Source organism: Lepidochelys kempii, chromosome 18 (genome assembly GCF_965140265.1).
Source record: "Lepidochelys kempii isolate rLepKem1 chromosome 18, rLepKem1.hap2, whole genome shotgun sequence".
NCBI lineage: Eukaryota > Metazoa > Chordata > Testudines > Cheloniidae > Lepidochelys > Lepidochelys kempii.
This window is the reverse complement of record NC_133273.1, coordinates 9,622,020-9,643,619: the sequence shown is the minus strand read 5'-3', so window position 1 is coordinate 9,643,619 and position 21,600 is coordinate 9,622,020. Positions and strand designations below refer to the sequence as shown.

The following is a 21,600-nucleotide window of genomic DNA, read 5'->3' as shown; positions in this document are numbered from 1 at the left end:
GCACCTTTAAACTTTCTTTGCAAGGGGGCCATGCCTTCAGGAGATCCCGTCCTTCACCGGGCGAAGAGTGGCTGGGGGGGACTCTCTGGAATGGATATTCTGGAATGAAGGATGACTGGATGTGCTTTGGTGCATCCTTGTGGGGAGTGTACAATGTTGCTGCAACTTGGCTACCCTGGAAAAAGACCCCTGCTGGAATTAAAGAGGGGGAAACCAGCAGGACAGTGAGACTGGATAAGTTTGTTCCAGTGGCAGTTGCTGAGTTAGATTCCATTGTTGATTTGGAGTAAAGGCAGCAGATAACTGTATTTCTTAAACTGGCCTAGCAAGATTTACTTAAACCATCTTGGCACTGAAGGAGTTAAAGGGGATTTGTAATGTGATTATTGGAAAGCAATATGCTGCTGTGTCAACGTAAAAGTCGCTAAGAGGATTCCTTAGATATTTGTTGCTAAAAGGTACGGTAATAAGGCATAAAAACAGTATGTGTGGTGGGAAGGAGATTAATAAAGAAGCATAGAGGTTAAAAATTTAGTCTGAACTGCATCAAATTTTAATGAGCTTATGAGCTGTGGGGTTTGTTTGGATTTACAGGGCTGCTTTAATAGTTTTATTTACAGTAGCTTTTTCTGTAGCCTTTGTTATTCGCTTGAGCTTCCCACAGAAATCAAAGCTCATCATTGTGCAGAATGCAGGTGGAGTAAGACCTGGGTGGGGCAGAGCCTTTGAGCGGCATCTGCACCAGTGACTTTTTCTTGAGCAGCGCTCACCCCCAGCTGGCCAAATCCCAGATAAACAAATAGAAATCCCAATTTGAAAAAAAAAAAACAGCTAGTCTTCTAATCCACAGCTCAGTGGCCTCTGGCACATGTGTCGAGGGGAGATTAGACTTAGGCGGAGATTGTGTTTGTTTTTCTTTACTAAGCACTTGTTCAAAAGAGTCTCTGTAAATATTTCAGTTGATTTTTTTTTTTTTTAAAGAAACTCAAACCGCAAACATAAAACTGCCTGTAAAGTTTCAGCAAAATCTGCCCTTTTTCCCCTAATGTCTGCAAATGGCTCTTTGGTGCTAGTGACTTAGTCTGCTTTACTGAAGCAGCTGCTGCTTAGGAGTGGAGTAACCGTTTTATTCCCCTGTCAGTCCTCTTCCCTCATTTCTAGCGCCACTGCTGCGGCATTGCTGAGCTCAGGCGCAGTGGATTACTGTCTGCACGTTCTGAAGTCTCTGCTGGAATACTGGAAAAGCCAGCAGAATGATGAGGAGCCCGTAGCCACCAGCCAGCTGCTGAAACCCCACACTACCTCTTCACCACCTGACATGGGCCCCTTCTTTCTCCGGCAATACGTGAAGGTGAGTTCCGCACCATGCCACCATCATAACCTGTATCAGCATCCAACCACAGGCATAGAGCTCTTCCTTGCCAAACTGCTGTAGGATTATCTAGTATCTGGCCTGCTGTTGTCTCTCTCTCCATCGATTCAAAATTTGTCCTCCTGCGTTCTAGAGTCCTTACTTACATCTGGAGCTGCTTGATGCTCTCTAACACTAGAGCCATGTTTGTTGCATTTCTGTGCCATGCAATTCTTGAGCTGCTGTCATTGTCTCTTTTTTAAACAATCTTTCTGAAGAGATGCTACTCTGGGGGGGTGAATTCTTTTGCTTGGCAGGCAAAGATCCACAAACCACTGCTGTTTACCATGGCAAGGATGCCTTGCAGTTTGCACAATTGCAGTCATGATTTACAAGCTAAATCCTAGGCTTGTTTAACCACCATAGTGTCTTTATTGTAAACTTCCACTGGCGTCAAGGCTTTGATTTATGCATCAGTGCAGTACAACGGAAGCCTAATTAAACGATAGAATGCTTTCTAGTTTGAAGGACAGAACATTAAAATCCTTAAAGGCAAGGAGACCTGTTGCACCATAACCACTGCATTACACTCACCATAGGGGCGTGCTGGTTTTGTGTTCATCTGCCAATCAAGGGTTTTCATTTTAGCTGTAAAGGTGCAATTGAGAATAAATGGAAGAGCAATTTACCATGCTTGGAAGATGGGAGTATTCTGTGCTCACGCTCACGCTCCATATCCTTAGCTAACCCACTGAGTTTCTCCGCTTCAGGGTCATGCAGCAGATGTTTTTGAGGCCTATACTCAGCTTCTGACAGAGATGGTGCTGCGCTTACCTTATCAAATCAAGAAAATTGCGGACACAAACTCCCGGATCCCGACACCCATCTTCGATCATTCCTGGTTCTACTTCCTGTCTGAGGTAGGTGAAGAACATATGGTGCTCCTGGAAGTGGAATGTAGGATTTATGGGTGGTAAGAAAAGGGAGTAAATAATGGTATCCTCCCTGGGAGAGCCCTAACTTTGGTATGACTGAACTGAGATCCTTCTCCCCCTCCCCCATGTAAGGGGGCTAGCTCCTCAGTACTGTGTGTGTCTATACCGAACAAGCATCTGTGGGAGCGCGTGCTCCACGGATAGCGTTGCCGTTACTATCCAAAGTTCAACGCTGTTTGCTGGTCTAGAATCAAGAGCCTTCTGCTAGATGGTGGTCGAGTGTGAAAATGTGTTGCTAGTGCTTCACCTATGTTCTTTAGAACAAATTATGGGTCTGGGGTGTGCGTTTATTTCAACTGCCAGCTTAGATTTGTGGGTGGTCCCCCCCCCACACACACCTGTTTCCCTAGGCAGCCACACATCCTCCTACATCTGTCATAACCTATAGTGCAGCTGTTAATTCAGGGGAAGGATTCCTTCAGTAAGGCTTGTTCTGGCCTTTAACCTGAGCTCATAGGTAGCTTGGATAACTATGCCATGGAATGAGCCTGCAGGATATCATTCCATAACCACTAGCTCCAGTACTGCATAGCATTGCTATGCAACTTCTCTTCTGCCCGAGACTTGTTGTGTTGATGGTCCCAGTACCTTCAAACTGAGAAGCGGCTAAATGCATTTCCGTTTCCTCTTTACCTGTGGAAATAGTATTCATGTTAGCTTGACCCACCTTGAGGTCTTGTGATTGCTGTGATGACGTAGGTCAACTATTGATTTCACAGCATTCATGTTGAATGCTTTGTCTAGTACCTGATGATCCAGCAGACTCCGTTTGTACGCCGCCAAGTCCGCAAACTCCTGCTCTTCATCTGTGGATCAAAGGAGAAGTACCGCCAGCTCCGAGACCTCCACACTTTGGATTCTCATGTTCGTGGTATCAAAAAACTCCTGGAAGAACAAGGGATTTATCTGCGGGCAAGTGTGGTCACCGCAAGTTCAGGCTCTGCCCTACAGTATGATACACTGATCAGTCTGGTAAGGAGAATTGTGTTTCAGTGGATAAAACATATGTGCATATAGTGAGAGAGGCATGTTGCGTTTAAAAAAGGTGACATCAGCAGAAGAGTTGACTTGCTGCTTAATCCCATGCTACTCTCCATTTCAGATGGAACACTTGAAGGCTTGTGCAGAGATCGCCACGCAGCGAACAGTGAACTGGCAGAAATTCTGCATTAAAGATGACTGTGAGTTTTCTCCTTGACAGTATTTTAGAGAACAGCGGCAGTTCGTAGCATGCTTAGATTTGATCCAGGGTTTCCTAGCTGTTTGTCGAAAGAGAGTGTCTGTTTTGACATTCAGCACAGGAGAACTGGAAGGGATAAAGAAGAGCTTGGAGTTGCCCAGGATTTGTTTCTAACACTAATTATCAGTGTGTATTGGTAGCTTCTGTTCTGTGGCTAGAGAAAGTAAAAAACGAAGTAGACAGCGTGCTCTAGTGGAAGAGCACTGGACTGGGGAATGAGAGACATGGCAGTGGCATTGCCATTGACCTGCTCTGTAGTCTAGGGCAAATGTCCCATTTATCCTAACTCTGTGTATCCAAATAAATCCCATTCCCCTTGCTCTAGTCAGGTAAATAGGATTCCTCTGTCTTTCAGAATAACCTGTTGGGTAGATCCCTGTGCGGATACAAGAATGTGTATCCGCATCCGATCCGCAAAAATTATCTGCAGATATCCACAGTTGCAGATATCCACATCCGCAGTTGCGGATTTCCACAGATATCCACCGTTTTGCAGGGCTCTACGCTGGGGCGGGGCTGAGGCTCCAAGGCACACCGCCATCTCCCACTGGAGCCCAGTCGGGGAGAGCCCTGTGGACAGTTGTGGGGAGTTGCAGACTCCACCTGCTCTTGGCCCGGCGGGTAACCTGGGGGGTGGGGACACGGTCAGGAGCTGCTCAGCCCCCTCCCCCACATACACACACTGTGGGCAGATGGAAGGTTCACTGTGGCTCCCCAGCTGGGCTCCACGCTGGCCGGGGTTGGGGGGGAGTGGGGGTGTGTGTGTGACACCTGTGGAGCTGCCCAGGGGCTGCTTGGGCTCCCCACCCAGGGCAGGTGGAGGGTCTGCCGTGGCTCCCCACATCTGCCTGCCTGGCTCTTACTGTGACTGGGCTGTGGCTCCAAGAGCCTAACTGTGGGGAGCCTGGGTCCCTCCACTTGGCCTCGGCAGGGGGCCCGAGCAGCCTCCCGCCCATGTCCCTGGCCCCCAGACTCCCTGCCCTGCAGGCCCCCCGGCCAGGGCAGGTGCGGGACCCAGGCACCCCACAACTGCCAGCATGGTAAGAGCCAGGCGGGGAGCCACGCCGGACCCTCCACCTGCCCTGTGAGAGGACCTGAGCAGCCCCACCCAGTGTCCCTTTTGCTTAGGCTGCCCCCGCAGTGTCCCTGCCCCCCAGGGCAGATGGAGGGTCCGCTCCACATTCCTCACAGCTGTCCTCCTGGCTCTTACAGTCAGAGCCCTTGCATCTGCGCTATCTGCAAAAATGGTCTGTGGATATAAAGCGGATACCCACAGATTTGCAGGGCTCTACTTTTGGGGTGGTTTTAACTTTATTTTATTCCGAATTAAACTTTTTCCTGTCCTTCCTCCGCAGCTGTTCTCTATTTTCTCCTGCAAGTCAGTTTTCTGGTAGATGAGGGAGTCTCACCAGTTCTTCTGCAGCTTCTGTCCTGTGCTTTGTGCGGCAGTAAAGTGCTGTCTGTGACTTCATCCTCTGGATCATCTAGCACCTCTTCTACGTCAGCTCCAGCAGGCACTGGGCAGCCAGCAACGCAGAGCAAATCCTCCACCAAAAAGAGCAAGAAGGAAGAAAAGGAAAAAGAGCGAGAAGGTGTGCTGCAAGCTGTTAGTCTATTTGTACCGCTATCCTGTTCTGCAGAGCTCCTGGTAATAGAAATACACTTCTCCCCAGCTTTGAGACATGCACGGCTCTTGGCAAGAGCCCCAAGTGTGCAGAGCAGAAGAAACACTTATGGACACATGGCCAGTTTTGTTGTAGTTTGCATGTTTATTGGAATGGGTCAGGAATGGAGCCAGGCTTCCTTAAAACTGGTGCTGAAATAAATTTGAAGTGCAGAGGAGCTCTCAGGCCCTTCACAAATGCCTAATAATTTGGCTGGGTCTGTAGTTCTAATGGGGATCATAATATATCACAATTCTTACCATACCAACTCCCGAAGTGGCAGTAGTGAGAGTTGAAGCAGCTACTGGGACTGCACACTCAGCCCCTAAGCAGCAGCTCCTATGTGTCTATGCTCAAACTTTCCCCCACTCATGGTCAGTGAATGATTTGGGGGGCCCTCTTAGTGCCTATCCTCACCACCTGGCTTGTGTGCATGGGAAAATAAGTTTTAAGTAAGTTTCTGTAAGTATTGAACCTGCAGCTCCAAGTCCCCCAACTCTCCACTGTGTAGCACTCCAGTGATCTGCATCACATCGTTACCTAGGAAGCCTGCCACACCACAGGCTCCCTTGTGGTAGGGAAAGCCCTTTTGAGATCCATTCTGGCAGCAGGGTGAGCTGATGGTATGGATCTTCCTGGGAGTATAGTACATTTCTAAAACTCCCTGGCAAGGCTTTCAGACATTCACTGCTTTCATTAGTCAGAGATGCTAGCTTCCATTTTCTGGAATAAAAGATGGAGGGCACATGCATTCAGAACTACAGTAGAACCTCAGTTACGAACACCTGGGGAATGGAGGTTGTTCGTAACTCTGAAATGTCTGTAACTTTGAACAAATTGTTACGGCTGTTCTTTCAAAAGTCTGAACATTGACTTAATACAGCTTTGAAACTTTACTATGCGGAAGAAGAATGTTGGTTTCCCTTTATATATAGTTTACGTTTAACACAGCACTGTACTGTATTTGGTTTTTTGTCTCTGCTGCTGCCTGATTTGTGTACTTGTGGTTCCAAATGAGGGTGTTTGACTGACTCGTCAGTTTGTAACTCTGGTGTTTTGTAACTCTTAGGTTCTCCTGTAGTCCCAACCCAGAAACTTGTTCGCTGTCGATGAACACTTACAGTTCACACAGTTGTCAGCCGGGGATGTCTGCATCTCTCTCTCTCTCTCCTGCCATGCCATCCATGAAACAGATACATCTGCCACACTTGTGATGCATTCGATCTATCTGGTTTCCTGTGCTCTTTTGACTTGTGCTATTTGCTGTTCTCCAGGTGAGAGCTCTGGCAGCCAAGAAGACCAGCTCTGCACAGCTCTGGTGAACCAGCTGAATAAATTTGCTGATAAGGAAACCCTTATTCAGTTCCTGCGCTGCTTCTTGCTGGAGTCCAACTCCTCCTCTGTGCGGTGGCAGGCACACTGCCTGGCACTCCACATCTACAGGTATGTGTTAAAGGGCCTATCCAAAGCCACAGTTTTTCTCATAGGTGGATCCTTTGTAGCAGATAAAATTGTGTGGTGAATTAGAGTGCACAAACTTGTCAATCGCTGCTTTCTAGCACTTGAGTTCTGTCAGTGTGTTCAACACTATGGAAGTCAAAAAATAGACTCTCTATCCAAAGGAGTTTACAGACTAAGATGGACAGGCGAAAAAGTGCTTATTTTTCTGAAGTCTTGGTGCTCAGTTGCCCATTCAGCAGGTGTTTTGAAGCCTTCAGGCTGACAGCATCATCTTGAGGATCTGTTTCCAGCATTTTTGCAGTTAACTGCACTTGTGGCTCATTCACTGCCATGGATTTTGATCATAACCCAAAGGGAACGGTCTGTTTCTACTGTGTGGAGTCTGGGCTGTCTGTTCCATTCTGTACAACTTGGAATTCATGAGAGAATCACTTTCTTTCCTCTAGAGAGGTGCAAACTAACATTGTTATCAAATGATGCACATATCATTTATGCATAGGGCAAAATTCAGTGGGCTGAACTCCTTGAGCTTCCTCTGTGGTTAGTTGTCACAGGACCATTTAGCAGGATGCGAGACTTAGTTCAGTGGCGAGAAGAGGGGTGATTAAACAATATAGGTGATTTTGTTGTGTGTACTTTGCAGAAGCCTGGACTGACTGCGGTATATTTCTCACCTGGGTAAATCCTATGAGAGTGGGGTACGAAAAGCATACAGAAACTAATCTCCAGAAACTGATCTGATCTGTAATTTATCCATCAGGAACTCTAACAAGTCTCAGCAAGAGCTGCTGTTAGATCTCATGTGGTCAATATGGCCAGAACTCCCAGCCTATGGACGGAAGGCTGCCCAGTTTGTGGATCTCCTGGGATACTTCTCTCTGAAAACACAACAGACTGAGAAGAAGGTATGGTGTCATTCTGGAACAGCTGAAGTGAGGGCCTCTCGCCCACTTCTTTTTCCCTTCTAAATGTGTGTCCCTTTTCAAGGGTGAAGAGTAACTTTAATAGTCGAGCCGATCATACCTGCTGTTGAAAGGTTTTTTGATGGAAAACTTCTATATTAAATTTTCATCAAAGCTTCATTTTAATTTCCCCCCAAAATGGGTTTTCTTTAAAAAAAAAAAAAAAAAAAAAAAAAAAACAAAACTGAAAAACATTCTCAATAAAATCTGAAAAACTTTGAAGAAAAACAAAAAACCTTTTGTTTTCATCATTTTTCAGAGAAGAAAATAATTTCCCAACCAGCTCTAATTTATAGGTTTCAATCTGCTTCAACCCTAAAAAGTACTTCATAGTCATTAGTGTTGAACTAAAAGAAGGGCAAGTGGTATGGTTTCTCAGGGGCCTGTGGTATCGTGGGATGCTCGGATAATCGTGCGTTGATATGCACAAGAGGTGAGAGCATTCCACAGACATTTGACAGTAATCTCATTTGTTAGCCAAGGGTTGCATCATCACTGCAGTAGAAGTCTAATTTTAGTATCAGTGAAAGTCTGCTTCTTGTGGGTATAGAGCATGTATCTGCTGTGGAACTAAAAGGCTATGGGGAGGGCGGCTGTATGTCCTTTTTTGTGCTGTTAAAAATCATAAACTTGCAGAAAAGACAGTAATATTTGCCCGAGTCACTTGTTTAACTTATCTCTTCACCAGCGGATGTTGGTCCAATAAAAGGTATTTCCTCCCCACCTTCTCTCACTTGTTTAACTGTATTTCAGTTGAAGGAATACTCCCAAAAGGCTGTTGAGATCCTCCGGACCCAAAACCACATCCTTACCAACCATCCTAATTCCAACATTTACAAGTGAGTTCTTCCTGTCTTTCCTCCAGTACATTACAAGAACTTTTTAGCTGCACTCCACAAGGGAGTGTAAACATCTTTTGTTAAACCAGTGGTGGGGGAGGGCCTCAGCTGAAATCACAGACGTGCTGCAGCTGGTCTTAAGAAAATGGTCAAATAAAATCTGTTGTTCTTTTCTGAATGACTTGTATTTAAAGCAGAGTGAATGCTAAAGTACAGCTCTTTTTAATGTTTTCTCTATCCAGCACGCTGTCTGGCCTGGTGGAATTTGACGGCTATTATTTGGAGAGCGATCCTTGTCTTGTCTGCAACAATCCAGAAGTGCCGTTCTGTGTAAGTGATCAGTGCTGTTTGTCTTCCCTTCAGACTGTAGAGATCCCAGCCTTTATAGCAGTATAAATTGCCATGTTTCTCCATTCATTGGGATCCGGTTGTGCTGGCTGAGGATTTTAATAGCGCTTTTGTTTCTCTTCCCAGTACATCAAGCTGTCTTCCATCAAGGTGGACACACGTTACACCACTACCCAGCAGGTGGTGAAGCTGATTGGCAGCCACACCATTAGCAAAGTGACAGTAAAGATAGGAGATCTGAAAAGGACCAAAATGGTCCGGACTGTCAACCTCTATTACAACAACAGGACAGTGCAGGCCATAGTGGAGCTGAAAAACAAGTATGTACTTCTCGGGTTTGGCAGTGGTGTCAGGATATTTTTTTTGGCCAAAATAAAGTTTGATTTGGTGCTGATTGTTTCCTGGCATAGGATATGACACTTTCCTGAATTAGAGGACTTAATTTCACCTTCCAGCACCTCAGCTAAGGCACACTGACCAGGATGTGTACTTGCTGAAACTCCCTGGTCCCTTTTGGAGGGTGGGGAGAAGAGAATCAACAATGGCCATTGCTGTAAAACTCCTGTACCTGTTTGATCCCAGAGTGGAAAGTCTGTTGGCATTAAAGTTGCTGTGCCCAGGACAATGTAATGTGGTTTGGGAATGAAGCTGAAGTGAAAATAAGGATAATGAATAATTGGTTAAAATCCTGTTAGCTACTGAAGAGTTTGATAGCGTCCCATTGAAGAAGCTGGCTGTGCACTGAGCGATGATTCTCGCTGCATACTAACTACCCCTGTGTTTTCCTTGGGATTTTTGAATTGAGAATGCCCTCACTGATGCAGAGTGGTCTCTCGATGAATCTGAGATAACCAGCTTGTTCACCCTGGCCTATAGTAATACTTGTTTTAAGCACATCCTATAAAATAACAGCTTTGAGAGTGTAGAAATTAACCCTGTCCAGGCATCCTGATGTGTCTTACAAACTGAAATTGGAGCAAGATTGTGTCCTTGAGCTGACCTACAGAGAATCATCTTTTAGTTCCTCTGTGCTGAAAGTCTCTATTTCCTGATCTGGTTGAGGAATTCAAAATGCCTAAATGCCCCTGATCTGGCTTGGTTACCCCTGCATGTCTAGCCCATTTCTGCTTATATTCTTCTTTCTTCTCGAGACGTTCTCGCCAGAATCAGATCTTTTTGGTTTAGGAATTTATCTATCCTGCTGCTTATTTGAATTACTAATCCTCAGTGACATCACAAGTGGTTGCCTAGCAGAGGATTATGATGTCACAAAGAGAGGATTCTAATTTCAGGTTGGGAATGAGGAGGAGAAGCAGATGAGATCTTTAGAAATAAATATCCTCTTTTTCTTACTGATGTCTTTACTAATAAAGAGGTGAAAATCCATCCTTAAAAAATGTCCGTACAATTATTTTTTTTCCATGAGGCATCAACAGCTCTTTAATCCTAAACAGTCTCTTGCTATGAAGGGGATAACGGCTTAGTGTATTTCTGGCTACATATCATATCAATATACAAGCTAAGAAAATGAATCCTAGAACTGCTCTCCATTCATGCTGATTAAAATTGATTTTGAGTTGAGATTGTTGTTTGGCTTCTGTGTGCGTGGGTGGGAGGTTACTGTTCTGTTAAACGAATGTTTCTTCCTCTCCTTCCCAGGCCTGCCCGTTGGCACAAAGCCAAAAAGGTACAGCTGACCCCAGGCCAGACAGAGGTGAAGATTGATTTGCCGCTGCCCATTGTGGCTTCAAACTTGATGATTGAATTTGCAGATTTCTATGAGAATTACCAGGCCTCCACAGAAACCCTGCAGTGCCCTCGGTGCAGCGCATCTGTCCCAGCCAACCCTGGGGTGTGTGGGAACTGTGGCGAGAATGTGTACCAGTGTCACAAATGCAGGTGAGCCTATAATTCTTTAGAGGGATCCTGTTGGTATATCTACTGAAATGCTTCCACCTACAGTATAGAAATATGGCAGACACATAACAGCTCACAGCCACACTACACTATCTTACAGCAGGACATGAAGACAAAATTTTGTTGTTAAAACGCACCGAATGTGCTTCAAGTAGTCAGGTATTTGAGAGGCTACCAATGGGTATTGTGGCAGCTTGGGTGTTTTAATGCCCATCCATCTCATTTGTGCGAGACTGCGTGCGTGCGCACATAGAAGTTAAAGCTTTCCCCACTGTCATTCACACTCCCCCCCCAATAAGACGGTTTTATTGCCCCCCTTTAACTCTTCTGGTTTGCTTTTCAGATCCATTAATTATGATGAGAAGGATCCATTCCTCTGCAATGCCTGTGGGTTCTGTAAATATGCTCGCTTTGACTTCATGCTGTATGCCAAGCCTTGCTGTGCAGTGGATCCAATAGAAAATGAAGAGGATCGGAAGAAGGTGAGACTAGTACAAGTAGTTTCGTAACAAAACACAGTATCCCTTAGACATGCCAACAATCTAGTGACGTCAGAGGTGGTATCCCAACAGGGAGTGTTACGGAGGCAGTTTGCTTGGTGCCTGGAAGGGAGGGGGGAGTACCTTATGTCACTCTTTAGTGGCTAATGCAGAACGTGGCATTGATCATGGAGGTAAATTTGCTTTGGCACTGAGCCTTGTACAGGATCCCCTTCCTGTTTCTATACTGTCTTCCACATGCACAAATTAAGGTAGTCTAACTAGATGTTGTGCACTTAGGGCTCTGACTTGTGGCCATGATGACTTCCAGGAGCCCATATACCGAAAGCTTTGTACGTAGCACTGCTTCTCACTAAGAGACACTGAGGCAGAAATAATGGACACATCAACAGCTGTTTCTGCTGGCGGGTGTTCCACTATTTAAAAGTGGAATAAAAATCTTCTCTGAATGCAAGTGACATCAATTTTTTTTTCTTTCTTTCTTCTAAGGCAGTAACAAATATCAACACTCTTCTGGATAAGGCTGACAGAGTGTATCATCAGCTGATGGGACACCGACCGCAGCTGGAAAACCTGCTGTGTAAAGTAAACGAGGCTGCTCCCGAAAAGCCACAGGTAATGTGAAAGAGACAAATCCCAGTATACGGCACAAGTGAGCTTAGCCAAGACCAGGCTAAATAAGACACTGGCCTTAATGCGGCTTACCAGAAAGCAGCATTTTCTCAGGATTGTGATGGAAGGGAATGAAGTGAATGTATTTTTGCTAGGGCTAGAGCAAGTCCTGTGAATCCATAGGCTTTGCTCTTAGACTGCCTTTATCTAACCCATCCTCTTCTATAACTAAAACTGTCATTCTGGTTTCACACTCCAGGCATACATGAAGCAGCTTGTCAAGCCAGTTGCATGTCGATAAATTAGCCAGTACTGTAGTATGTGGTCTACAGGTACATGAGTCTCTCTGGTAATTGTGTGTGTTTAGCCTTGCCTGTTTTGAAGAATCTTCCTTTTGCCTGACTAGTATGTTACGAAGTTTCTGCAGAGAATGGCAAAGAGGCTTCTCCTCTCAAGCAGGTTTTCGTAGCAGAAATCTTAATGTTTGTGTAGTCCTCCCGTGTGACTACTTGTTGCTGTACACTTGCTGGTTATTTTCCCCTGCTCCCCGTGTTTCAGGAGGACTCTGGTAGCAGTGGCGGGATCAGCTCCTCCTCAGCTAGTGTGAACAGGTACATACTACAGTTAGCGCAGGAGTACTGTGGTGACTGCAAGAATTCGTTTGATGAACTCTCCAAGATCATTCAGGTATTACGAATATTCACTTTGTCGTGAATATGGGCAACCCAGTGTCCTAAATTGCTTCAGACAATTTATATAAAAAATGCAAAGCGAGCTGTGGCTGTTCTAAATTGACCCCCTGTAGGAACAATAAGGGCTGCACTGCAGAAGAAATGTAGCAGCTAGATTTTCAGTAAACTCATGAGCTACCTTCACTAAATGCTATGGCAGCTGTTAATTCTCAGGCTCTGCGGACCAAACCCTTAAACAACATAAAGCATGTAATGGGGAGAGCATTGTCTACTGGTTAGAGGAGGTGCCTGGGAGTCAGGGTTCCTCAGTTGTCTTGCAAGTTCTGCCACAGATGTGTGGTGACTTTGTCCAGGTCACTTTGCCTCTCTGTTTTCCCCTTCTATAAGATGAGGATAAAAATTACTTACCTCGTAAGTGTGGGGTAAGGTTTATAAATTACTCATTTTGAAGTATGTGGAGATCTTTGGATAAAAATGGCTCTGTATGAAACCTATAAAGTGCCCCCACAGCCTGACACCTGGATACATTCAGGGATCATGATGATGTGCTGCTTCTCCTCTTTTTCCACCATTTTGCATTTGGTTCCATTGCAAATGGAAAAAGTTAGTTTACGAACATCAAATGTCCCCTGGGTTAGGAGGGGTTAAATCTTGCGCAGGTTTAATTTCTCCTTTTTTTGTGTGTGTGTTTACAGAAAGTTTTTGCGTCTAGAAAGGAGCTCCTGGAATATGATCTCCAGCAGAGAGAGGCAGCAACCAAATCCTCCCGAACCACGGTCCAGCCTACATTTACTGCCAGCCAGTATCGTGCTTTGTCGGTCTTAGGCTGTGGCCACACATCTTCAACGAAATGCTATGGCTGTGCCTCAGCCGTCACGGAACACTGCATAACGCTGCTCCGGGCCCTGGCAACCAACTCTGCCATCAGGCACATTCTTGTGTCCCAGGGCCTGGTGCGAGAGCTGTTCGATTACAACTTGCGCCGGGGCGCAGCCGCCATGCGGGAGGAGGTCCGTCAGCTCATGTGCCTTCTCACCAGGTTAGACTCAGCTCTGCATCTACTTAGGATGGTTCGTAGCTGTTGGTTCTGGTTTTAGTGAGGTAGAGTCACAAATGGAAAATCGTTGGAGGTAGCCATATAACTAATGACACTGAGACCTGCTTTAGTTACCCCAGTTTCCCCCAAAGGCCAGTTGAGCTGTCCCACTGCAATGTTAACTGTGGATCACTTTGAGCACATATTGGCATTGTAAAGGATTTAGGGCTTGCACATCAGGTCAAGCTTTTCCGTAAGCACTCCGCTTCAAACAAACATTTCTGTGTTGAAGTGCTGAGCTCTGGGGAGCTCTGTACTTGTGGTGGTCATACATACTCCTACTTGGAATAAGATGGTTTCTAGTGGTTTTAGTGGAATGGGAGTTGGACATCCTGAACTCTTTCTGCCATTTGCATTGACTTTCTGTAGGTCAACGTTTTCTATAGTAGCCGCAGGTTTTGAGTGGCTCAGTTTGAGACAGCCTAAACGTGGTTTTTAGAAGGTGCTCAGTGTTTCAGCAGGAGTTTTGGATGGTCAACACTTCAGAAAATCGGGCACAGGGTCTCCCAAGTTTTTGCATCCTAAATAAATTACTTTTGAAAATTGACATTAGTATGTCTGTGCCTCAGTTTCCTCCTCTGTAGAAGTTCATTTATCAAGTTGTGGTCTTACGTCAGAAAAGTGCTGGTTGGACGGGCTTGCTCTACATTTTAGATGAACCAGACTGACATGGCGCTCTGTACATCTGAGAAATGTCTGCAAGCAGTGTTTAATAATATTTTACTTTGCTTCTGAAATCAGAGACAATCCAGAGGCCACACAACAAATGAATGACCTAATCATCGGGAAGGTTTCTGCAGCTCTGAAAGGACACTGGGCTAACCCTGATCTGGTGAGGAACTCCAGCATTTTACTATTTCTCTTTCTCCCCTACCCCTCTCCAGTGGCCTTTTGATTCTAATAATTGATTTCTGTAAAGCGGTGTTCCCAATCAATCCATAGTCAAGAGGGCGTTTCTGTCTTGGTAAGCACTATAATAGCACGGGCTGGAGTCAAGCACAACGCGACGTCATGGTGGGCTAGCTTCCCCACACAGCACTGCCAATGCATCTGTCCTTTTAGCACTCTGTCCTGGGCCTCTCTCAGACAGGTTGCCAGTCATCTCACATAGAGGCTTTGAGTTGAGATCACCGAAATTAATGTACCTCGAACCCCCCCAGCCTCCAGATACTGAAGAGGCAGCAAGGACTGTACTCTGTCCCCGAGCCTTCGTAAAGCTTGGTACGTTTTTCTGTTGCAGGCTAGCAGCCTCCAGTATGAAATGTTGCTGCTGACGGACTCCATCTCGAAGGAAGATAGCTGCTGGGAGCTGCGACTGCGCTGTGGTAAGTTCAAACAACTAACGAGAGAGTTTAATGTAAAAAGCATGAGTTAGATGTCTGTGAAATACAGTGTAGTAATCCTAGCACAGATGAGTTGGTAACTGGGGTCAATAGTGGAGGAGTCAGCTGTAGCCTTTATGGGGGCAAGATATACGATAGGAATGCGGGGAGGAGAACATGGAGGGAGTAGACCTAGAGGAGAAAGGAAGTGGGATCTTTTTCCTATCACGGGCAAGTTTCTCTCCATGAGAACGTGATAGATCAACCGAAGGATATGAGATCTTGCCTTCTGTTGAAGACTCTCTTGATTTGTGTGTATGGCAGTAGTACCTCTTCCAGGGATTTTCTTAGCCTTACTGCATACTCGTTAATGGCATTAAATCCCTGTGTCCTCCTTTCAGCTCTCAGCCTCTTCTTGATGGCAGTGAACATTAAAACTCCCGTAGTTGTTGAGAACATCACCCTAATGTGTCTGCGAATTCTACAAAAACTGATCAAACCACCTGCTCCAACCAGCAAGAAAAACAAGGTACCTCCCTTGATACTTCGGACTGAGCAAAGAGACAGCTGACTGAAATCTGAGACACAGTAGTGTGTGTCAGAGAAAAAGTACCATATGTATGGGTTTCCTGTTCCTGGTCACTGCTGCTCTAGAAGCTCAAGACCACATGCATTGGAATCCACTGACAGGGGTGGATATATCTAAGGATCTCTCCACTTTCTCCTGCACAGCTTTAAGATGCATAGGAAGAGGGCCCTCAAGGCAATTACTGTGTTACTTTATAAAGGTTCTTACAGGACTTTACCTAGCTTTTTTGAAGCAAATACATCTATTGATTTTTATCTCAACTGAAAATTTGTAAATGTAGAGCTGTAAATTTTGATGAAATATTGATCAACTTCTCTGTGTGATCCATTCACAACTGGAGCGTGTGTCTTGACCCTGGTGTCTGACTTGGATTGTCCGATGTCAGACATGGAATATGGAACTCCATAACAGTATCAACCTTTTACATTAGAATAAAGCATCCCCATTTAAATGATAGGTCATCAGTGTCATGGGTATAAAGCGGGGGATGTACACGGATAGCTCAGTATCATTTGCACTGAAGTAAAGTGGGCTAATCTTACATAATTGAAACTCGTGTTCTGATTACATAGAACACAAACCTTGCTGGTCTAGTTGCCTCTCCTCCTGTGGAGAACTGTGTTTACCTATCCATTGTGCAGGCATGCCTTATTGTTCTGCCACAGGAATAGTTTGTCTCAGGGGAACAAAATTTGCTTTTTGAGGCTGTCACAGACTTGAGGCTTTCCCTTTGCTTCCTAGGACATCCCTGTTGATGCTCTCACCACTGTTAAACCTTACAGCAATGAGATCCATGCTCAGGCTCAGCTCTGGCTCAAGAGGGACCCCAAAGCATCATATGAGGCCTGGAAAAAGTGCCTCCCTGCTAGAGGTAGAGTCCTGTCCTTTTACTTATCTTTTCTAAATGGAGTGAAATTGTGCAAGGAACATTTGTATGTGGCCAGATTGAGTGATGACCTAGTTAGCGGGTCCTAGAACTGCTTCCTGTCTCCTTCCCTCTTGTTGCAACTAATATAATCTTTGCACTTCTACGTCAGCTGCAGAATGGGCAGACTCAGCGCTGCAGTCTCCGAGCCACAGGCCTAGCAGCACCTCAATAGTAACTGGAGAATTCTTGGAATAAAATCAGACATTGGAGGCAGTATGGTCTAATGGTGGGAATACAGGGCTGGGCCCCCAGAACTGAATTCTACTTCAGGCACTGCCACTGACTTACTTTGTGGCCTTGGGCAAGGCACTTAATCTCTCTTTACTTCAGTAGGCCTTCTATCAAATGATACCACCTCCCTTATAGGGCTGTTGTGATGAATAATTGTCTGTGCATCATTAATTTTTGAAAACTCCATCTCTTCGTTATATAAATTACAAAACCTCAAGGCTCATGGGGTGAGCGGTTCCCAGTTTACCAATGTGAGTATCAATGTACAGTATGATTATAATATGCAGGACTCACCTAGTGTATGGATCTTCTTTACTCTCACTTGGAGGATTCATGCCTCTTGGTGATTTGGGTATAAAGTGCTATGCACACTTATGGTGCTATAGAAATAATACATTGATGGCAACTTGGGTACTTAAACAAAGGGCCAACTCTGTGCCATGGTATCAGCACGTTGCAGTTGCATGAGAGGAATTGGAGTTCCGGATTCCTTCAGACCTGCCGTGGCAGTGGGACTATTCTCTGGGAACATCAGGAGGGAAGTCCTGCAAAAATTCTCACAGCCAACTCGAGAGCAGTACTGATGAGTTCCCAAGGAAGTCATGTGTTGCATTTTTTGGCCAGAAGGAAGGTTGGCCCAGTGGAGGATTGAAAATGGCAGCAGAAGGGAGCACAGGAGGATTCCCGGGGCTCCTAGAGGGGTTCGGATGGTTTCAGCATGAAAAAGAAATATAACTACATGGGATCCTCTATTTCCTCAAAGCAGGGTGTTGTATTCACAGGACAAGGGAACTCTTTAAGCTCCTCTGCACATAGGGTTCATAGGGAAAGGCAGCTGGCAGTTCCCTTAAGCTGTGTTGATATTTTAGGTACAGAAGCCAATGGGAAAGCTCCTAGCAGAACTGAGCTTCGCCAGCTCTACTTGTCAGAAAAGTATGTTTGGAAATGGAAACAGTTCATGAGCCGACATGGGAAGAGAACCTGCCCTCTGGATCTCAAACTGGGACATAACAACTGGTTGCGACAGGTAAACATCCTGGAGACATCCAGTGCACAACCCAAGAATTGTAGCATGTGTTAACTTCTTAATCATTGATGGTTTTTATCTCGCAGCTCTACAACTGGTTATTGGTAGTGTCTCTTCGTACATTTGCTTTGCAAGCAAACCATGAGGTGTCAAAGTAGCTGTGGTTTGGAGACACTGTGCCCACTGCAACCTTTATGCGAGTGGGTCGTCAGATAGCTGGAAGAAAAGAGGGGTTGCCCCTTTAAGGACTTCTTTATAGCAGGTTGAGATTGGGGAAAAGCTTTCAGGAATGACCAGGAAGGGCAGGAAGCAGTTGGAGCTGGGGCAGGACAAGGTCTCTGCATTGCCCTTCCTGCTGACTGAAAGAGTGGGATGGTATTTGTACCCCTGCAGACTTGTAGAGGCCCTACTGACTGACTGACAAAACCTCCCTTAGGGCTGGGTCCATGAAAATCCCATTTTAAAACAGAACTCCCAGCTTCCTGCCTTCTTATAAAACTCTCTGGACCTTTGAGTGACCTTGTGATCACCACTGACTTTTTCCTGTCCAATCACTACATTTTGGTTACCATTTGTTTCAAGAGTCCTGCACAGAACACATCAGCACTACTCCTTACTCAGCTGTACAGGCTGGCATTGAACAGTGCAAGGTCGTTCATTTTCTCTGTTAGTTCTGTGTGGCTTAGCATTCTGCCTACAGTGATTTTCACACCTCACCAAATTGTGGAGCAAGAAAGATTCAAATCAAATCTAAAGGCTTGTCTGCAAAAACGCTTCGTTCCCAGCAAGCTTGGGTATAAATCTATTCTCTACTAGCCTGCTACACAGTAAGTGTCCATGTGGATGCTGCTGCCACGCACCAAAAGTTCTCCAGTGCGCTTTGATCTACCCTGCTTTGAAACAGGGTAGATTTTCACACCCCCATTTGCTGCAAAGTAAGTGTTCATGTAGACAATCCCTAGGTCTCTGGCATGGCAATACAGAACACTACTGCTAGGCCATCAGTTGCCCCCGTGTTGGTCTCATTTTAGTGACTGTCTCTAGTTTACCTATCCGCATCCAATGACATCATGTGTTTTAATTTCCCCACCTTAGGTACTGTTTACTCCTGCAACCCAAGCTGCCAGGCAGGCTGCTTGCACTATTGTGGAAGCTCTGGCTACCATCCCCAGCCGGAAGCAGCAGGTCCTCGATCTCCTTACCAGGTATCTCACAAGGTGCTTAGCTTTGTAACACCATAGTGAATCACATAATTTGATTTCTCTGATCCCCACTAGAACTTGCCCATCACTCCTTTAAGAGTTCTCACCACAGTCCCTAAAGTATGGCTCCTCTGGGCATTTACTGCTTTACAGGAGCAGCACTTAACACTAATAGAACTGGTATTGGGCAGAAAAAGCACAAATGGGGAAAGGCAGGTTCCTTACAGCTCTTCTCCTACCTTGTTTCCTTATCTATCACAGTTACAAGGTGAACCATGCCTGAGATCCCTTTCAGTTCCTCTCAAGTGCTGCACCCCTTAGGTGACAGGCCTAGCTTCCTGATCCTCACTCTGGGTGGAACCATGTAGACCAGCCACTCTCCATCTGGATCCTCTGGACCATTCCCCATCCATGTTAATGTGACTAGCTCAGCTACTTTGGACACCTGTAAGCCCTTTCATTCCTAGGGTCTGTGACCAGCACGTTGATTAAAATGACTCAAACAGTCTTCAAAACAAAGCATTATTTGTTCATTCCCCCAGAGGTACAATGTGCACAGGGCAATGGGTAAAATCAATAAGAGTCTTATGCTGTAATCAATCCTTGCCAGGTGTTGTAAGTTTCCCTCAGCTCACCCGCATCTCTGGGAGAAACAGACCGTCCTGCGCAGAGCATGGTCTCTGTGTGTTCCATTGCCAGCCTGTCAGCTTCCACTGACACTCTCTGTCCACTCAAGCACCCATCTTTTCTGGTCCTCTAATGGTTTGACCTCTCTCTTCCCAGCCTTGGCAAAACAGCTCTGTCACCAGGGTTGGAGTTGAGGAGTCGTTTCTTCACAGCTATAAACCTGGCTATTGTTTGGAGTATTTATTGGGGTGCTCCTTATCTAGGCCATTATTTTACCTTTCTTATTTGTTTCCTTTAACAACCCAGTTTGATCTAACTCCATAACAAGTAATCCATCATAAACGCACAGAGGCATGCACCATATTTATAAAAACAATTATAGCTATTTCCCAGGTTTTCACACCATCCTTAAGTTCTGAGTGCTTCTTGTCACTAGGAAGCAGTTAACTTCTGTTTCCCTGTGTTAGCTACTTGGATGAGCTGAGCATTGCTGGAGAGTGTGCTGCCGAGTACCTAGCTTTGTATCAGAAACTCATCAAGCCCGCACATTGGAAGGTCTACCTGGCAGCAAGAGGCGTTCTGCCCTACGTCGGCAACCTCATCACAAAGGTACGGATCTGTAAGACGGAAGCAAAGCAAATAGCACAAGGAAGCTTCTGCCAACCTTGCAGCTCCCCTCAAGCCCCACAATGTCGGTGGTCTCACCTGATTTCTGCACTCTGAGAGCTGCACCCGTTTGCTTTTGTGCACAATTCTGAATTTCTCTTTCTTCCCTATGGGATCAGTTGTATAAGGTTGGTATTTCTGAGCTGACGCCTATCACTATGGGCAGAAATGGCTATTGTACTCTTAACCCCAGCTGCTCCGTGCCTCGAGATGAGCCGGCCACTTCCCTTTACTTCAGTACTCCACAGGCAACTGTGCCAAGGAGCAAAAATGTCTGGTACATTGACTTGGCAGCAGCTCTGTGCCAAAATACCATGTCCTGGCTGACGGACTGAGCGGGCTCAAAGAGCAAATAGTGACCGCAGAGCAGGAGGATTAGGTCTGCTCCAGTTCCTCCAGAATGAATTATGGGCTGTTTGGAGGGATTGTTTTTATGTTACAGTTTTCAAATCGTTGGGTTTCAGCAGCCCCCTGATACTCAAGTTTTACAGTGAAATCCAATCCTAGACCATAGCAAACCCTGCTGGAACCTGAAGAGGGTGAATAAAATGTTACAAGCACAGTTATGTACAGTACCCCTGGTGTGCAATGGAACATACCAGGTGCATCCTGACATCACATCATTCGTAATGAACAATGCCAGCACAGCATGTGCGATGGTTGACCAACAGAGAGATGGGTAATAGAAACGAGATGAGTAAGTGGAAGAGAATCGGAATACAGCTTGGGCACCAGTGGACAGATTGTCGTCTTACTTTGTTCTGCAGTTCTGGCTTTTACATAGACAGCCCCAGTCCTCTACTGGGTCCATTAGCAACACGGTGCTTTTGTTTGGAGTTTGCTGAGCACTGATCAGCCAGTCATTCCTGGCACTGGTAGTTTGCTTTGCTGCTTTGTCATGTACTTATGTTATTTTTAGGAAATAGCTCGTTTACTTGCCCTGGAGGAAGCCACACTCAGCACTGACCTGCAGCAGGGATATGCCTTGAAGAGCCTCACAGGTACCTAGCTGCACCCTCCACCCCCATGTAATGGTCACATATTAAGATCTGCAGCATGGTTCACTGCATTTCAAAAGCATGTAGCAGCGTTCCAAACCGTCCCCCAATGGTAGGTGTAAGGTTAGTAAAGTCATTCACCTGCATATCATCAGAGCTGGCGAAAACATAAGAGGCCAGGAGAAAAGAGCGACCGTGGCACTGCCAGTCCCTCCTCAGACACACTCCCTAGGCTGGAGAAAAGAGCCCCCAATCCCACAAGTGGAGTTTGGTGAGGAAGTTATAAGCCCCACACTTGGGAGATTGATTGCTCCCATCCCTCTCCTCTTCTCT

At 45.7% G+C, this 21,600-nt stretch overlaps 1 protein-coding gene across 3 annotated transcripts in view; it reads left to right on the top strand.

The window, feature by feature from the left end:
- The window catches only part of UBR4 (ubiquitin protein ligase E3 component n-recognin 4), a 113,850-nt gene that overhangs the window by 65,246 nt on the left and 27,004 nt on the right, over positions 1 to 21,600 (top strand). For 2 of the 3 annotated variants that reach the window (XM_073317114.1, XM_073317112.1), the window contains 23 exons: positions 1,142 to 1,351; positions 2,122 to 2,271; positions 3,091 to 3,318; positions 3,449 to 3,527; positions 4,942 to 5,178; positions 6,525 to 6,693; positions 7,472 to 7,616; positions 8,427 to 8,512; positions 8,755 to 8,842; positions 8,987 to 9,180; positions 10,520 to 10,759; positions 11,121 to 11,259; positions 11,767 to 11,892; positions 12,448 to 12,576; positions 13,277 to 13,620; positions 14,419 to 14,509; positions 14,918 to 15,002; positions 15,401 to 15,528; positions 16,330 to 16,459; positions 17,617 to 17,774; positions 18,870 to 18,979; positions 20,071 to 20,212; positions 21,189 to 21,270. In XM_073317114.1, the coding sequence (XP_073173215.1) occupies positions 1,142 to 1,351; positions 2,122 to 2,271; positions 3,091 to 3,318; positions 3,449 to 3,527; positions 4,942 to 5,178; positions 6,525 to 6,693; positions 7,472 to 7,616; positions 8,427 to 8,512; positions 8,755 to 8,842; positions 8,987 to 9,180; positions 10,520 to 10,759; positions 11,121 to 11,259; positions 11,767 to 11,892; positions 12,448 to 12,576; positions 13,277 to 13,620; positions 14,419 to 14,509; positions 14,918 to 15,002; positions 15,401 to 15,528; positions 16,330 to 16,459; positions 17,617 to 17,774; positions 18,870 to 18,979; positions 20,071 to 20,212; positions 21,189 to 21,270 (3,490 nt within the window). Of the gene's footprint in view, positions 1 to 1,141; positions 1,352 to 2,121; positions 2,272 to 3,090; positions 3,319 to 3,448; positions 3,528 to 4,941; positions 5,179 to 6,524; positions 6,694 to 7,471; positions 7,617 to 8,426; positions 8,513 to 8,754; positions 8,843 to 8,986; positions 9,181 to 10,519; positions 10,760 to 11,120; positions 11,260 to 11,766; positions 11,893 to 12,447; positions 12,577 to 13,276; positions 13,621 to 14,418; positions 14,510 to 14,917; positions 15,003 to 15,400; positions 15,529 to 16,329; positions 16,460 to 17,616; positions 17,775 to 18,869; positions 18,992 to 20,070; positions 20,213 to 21,188; positions 21,271 to 21,600 lie in introns of all 3 variants that reach the window. The other variant, XM_073317113.1, reaches the window with a different exon arrangement.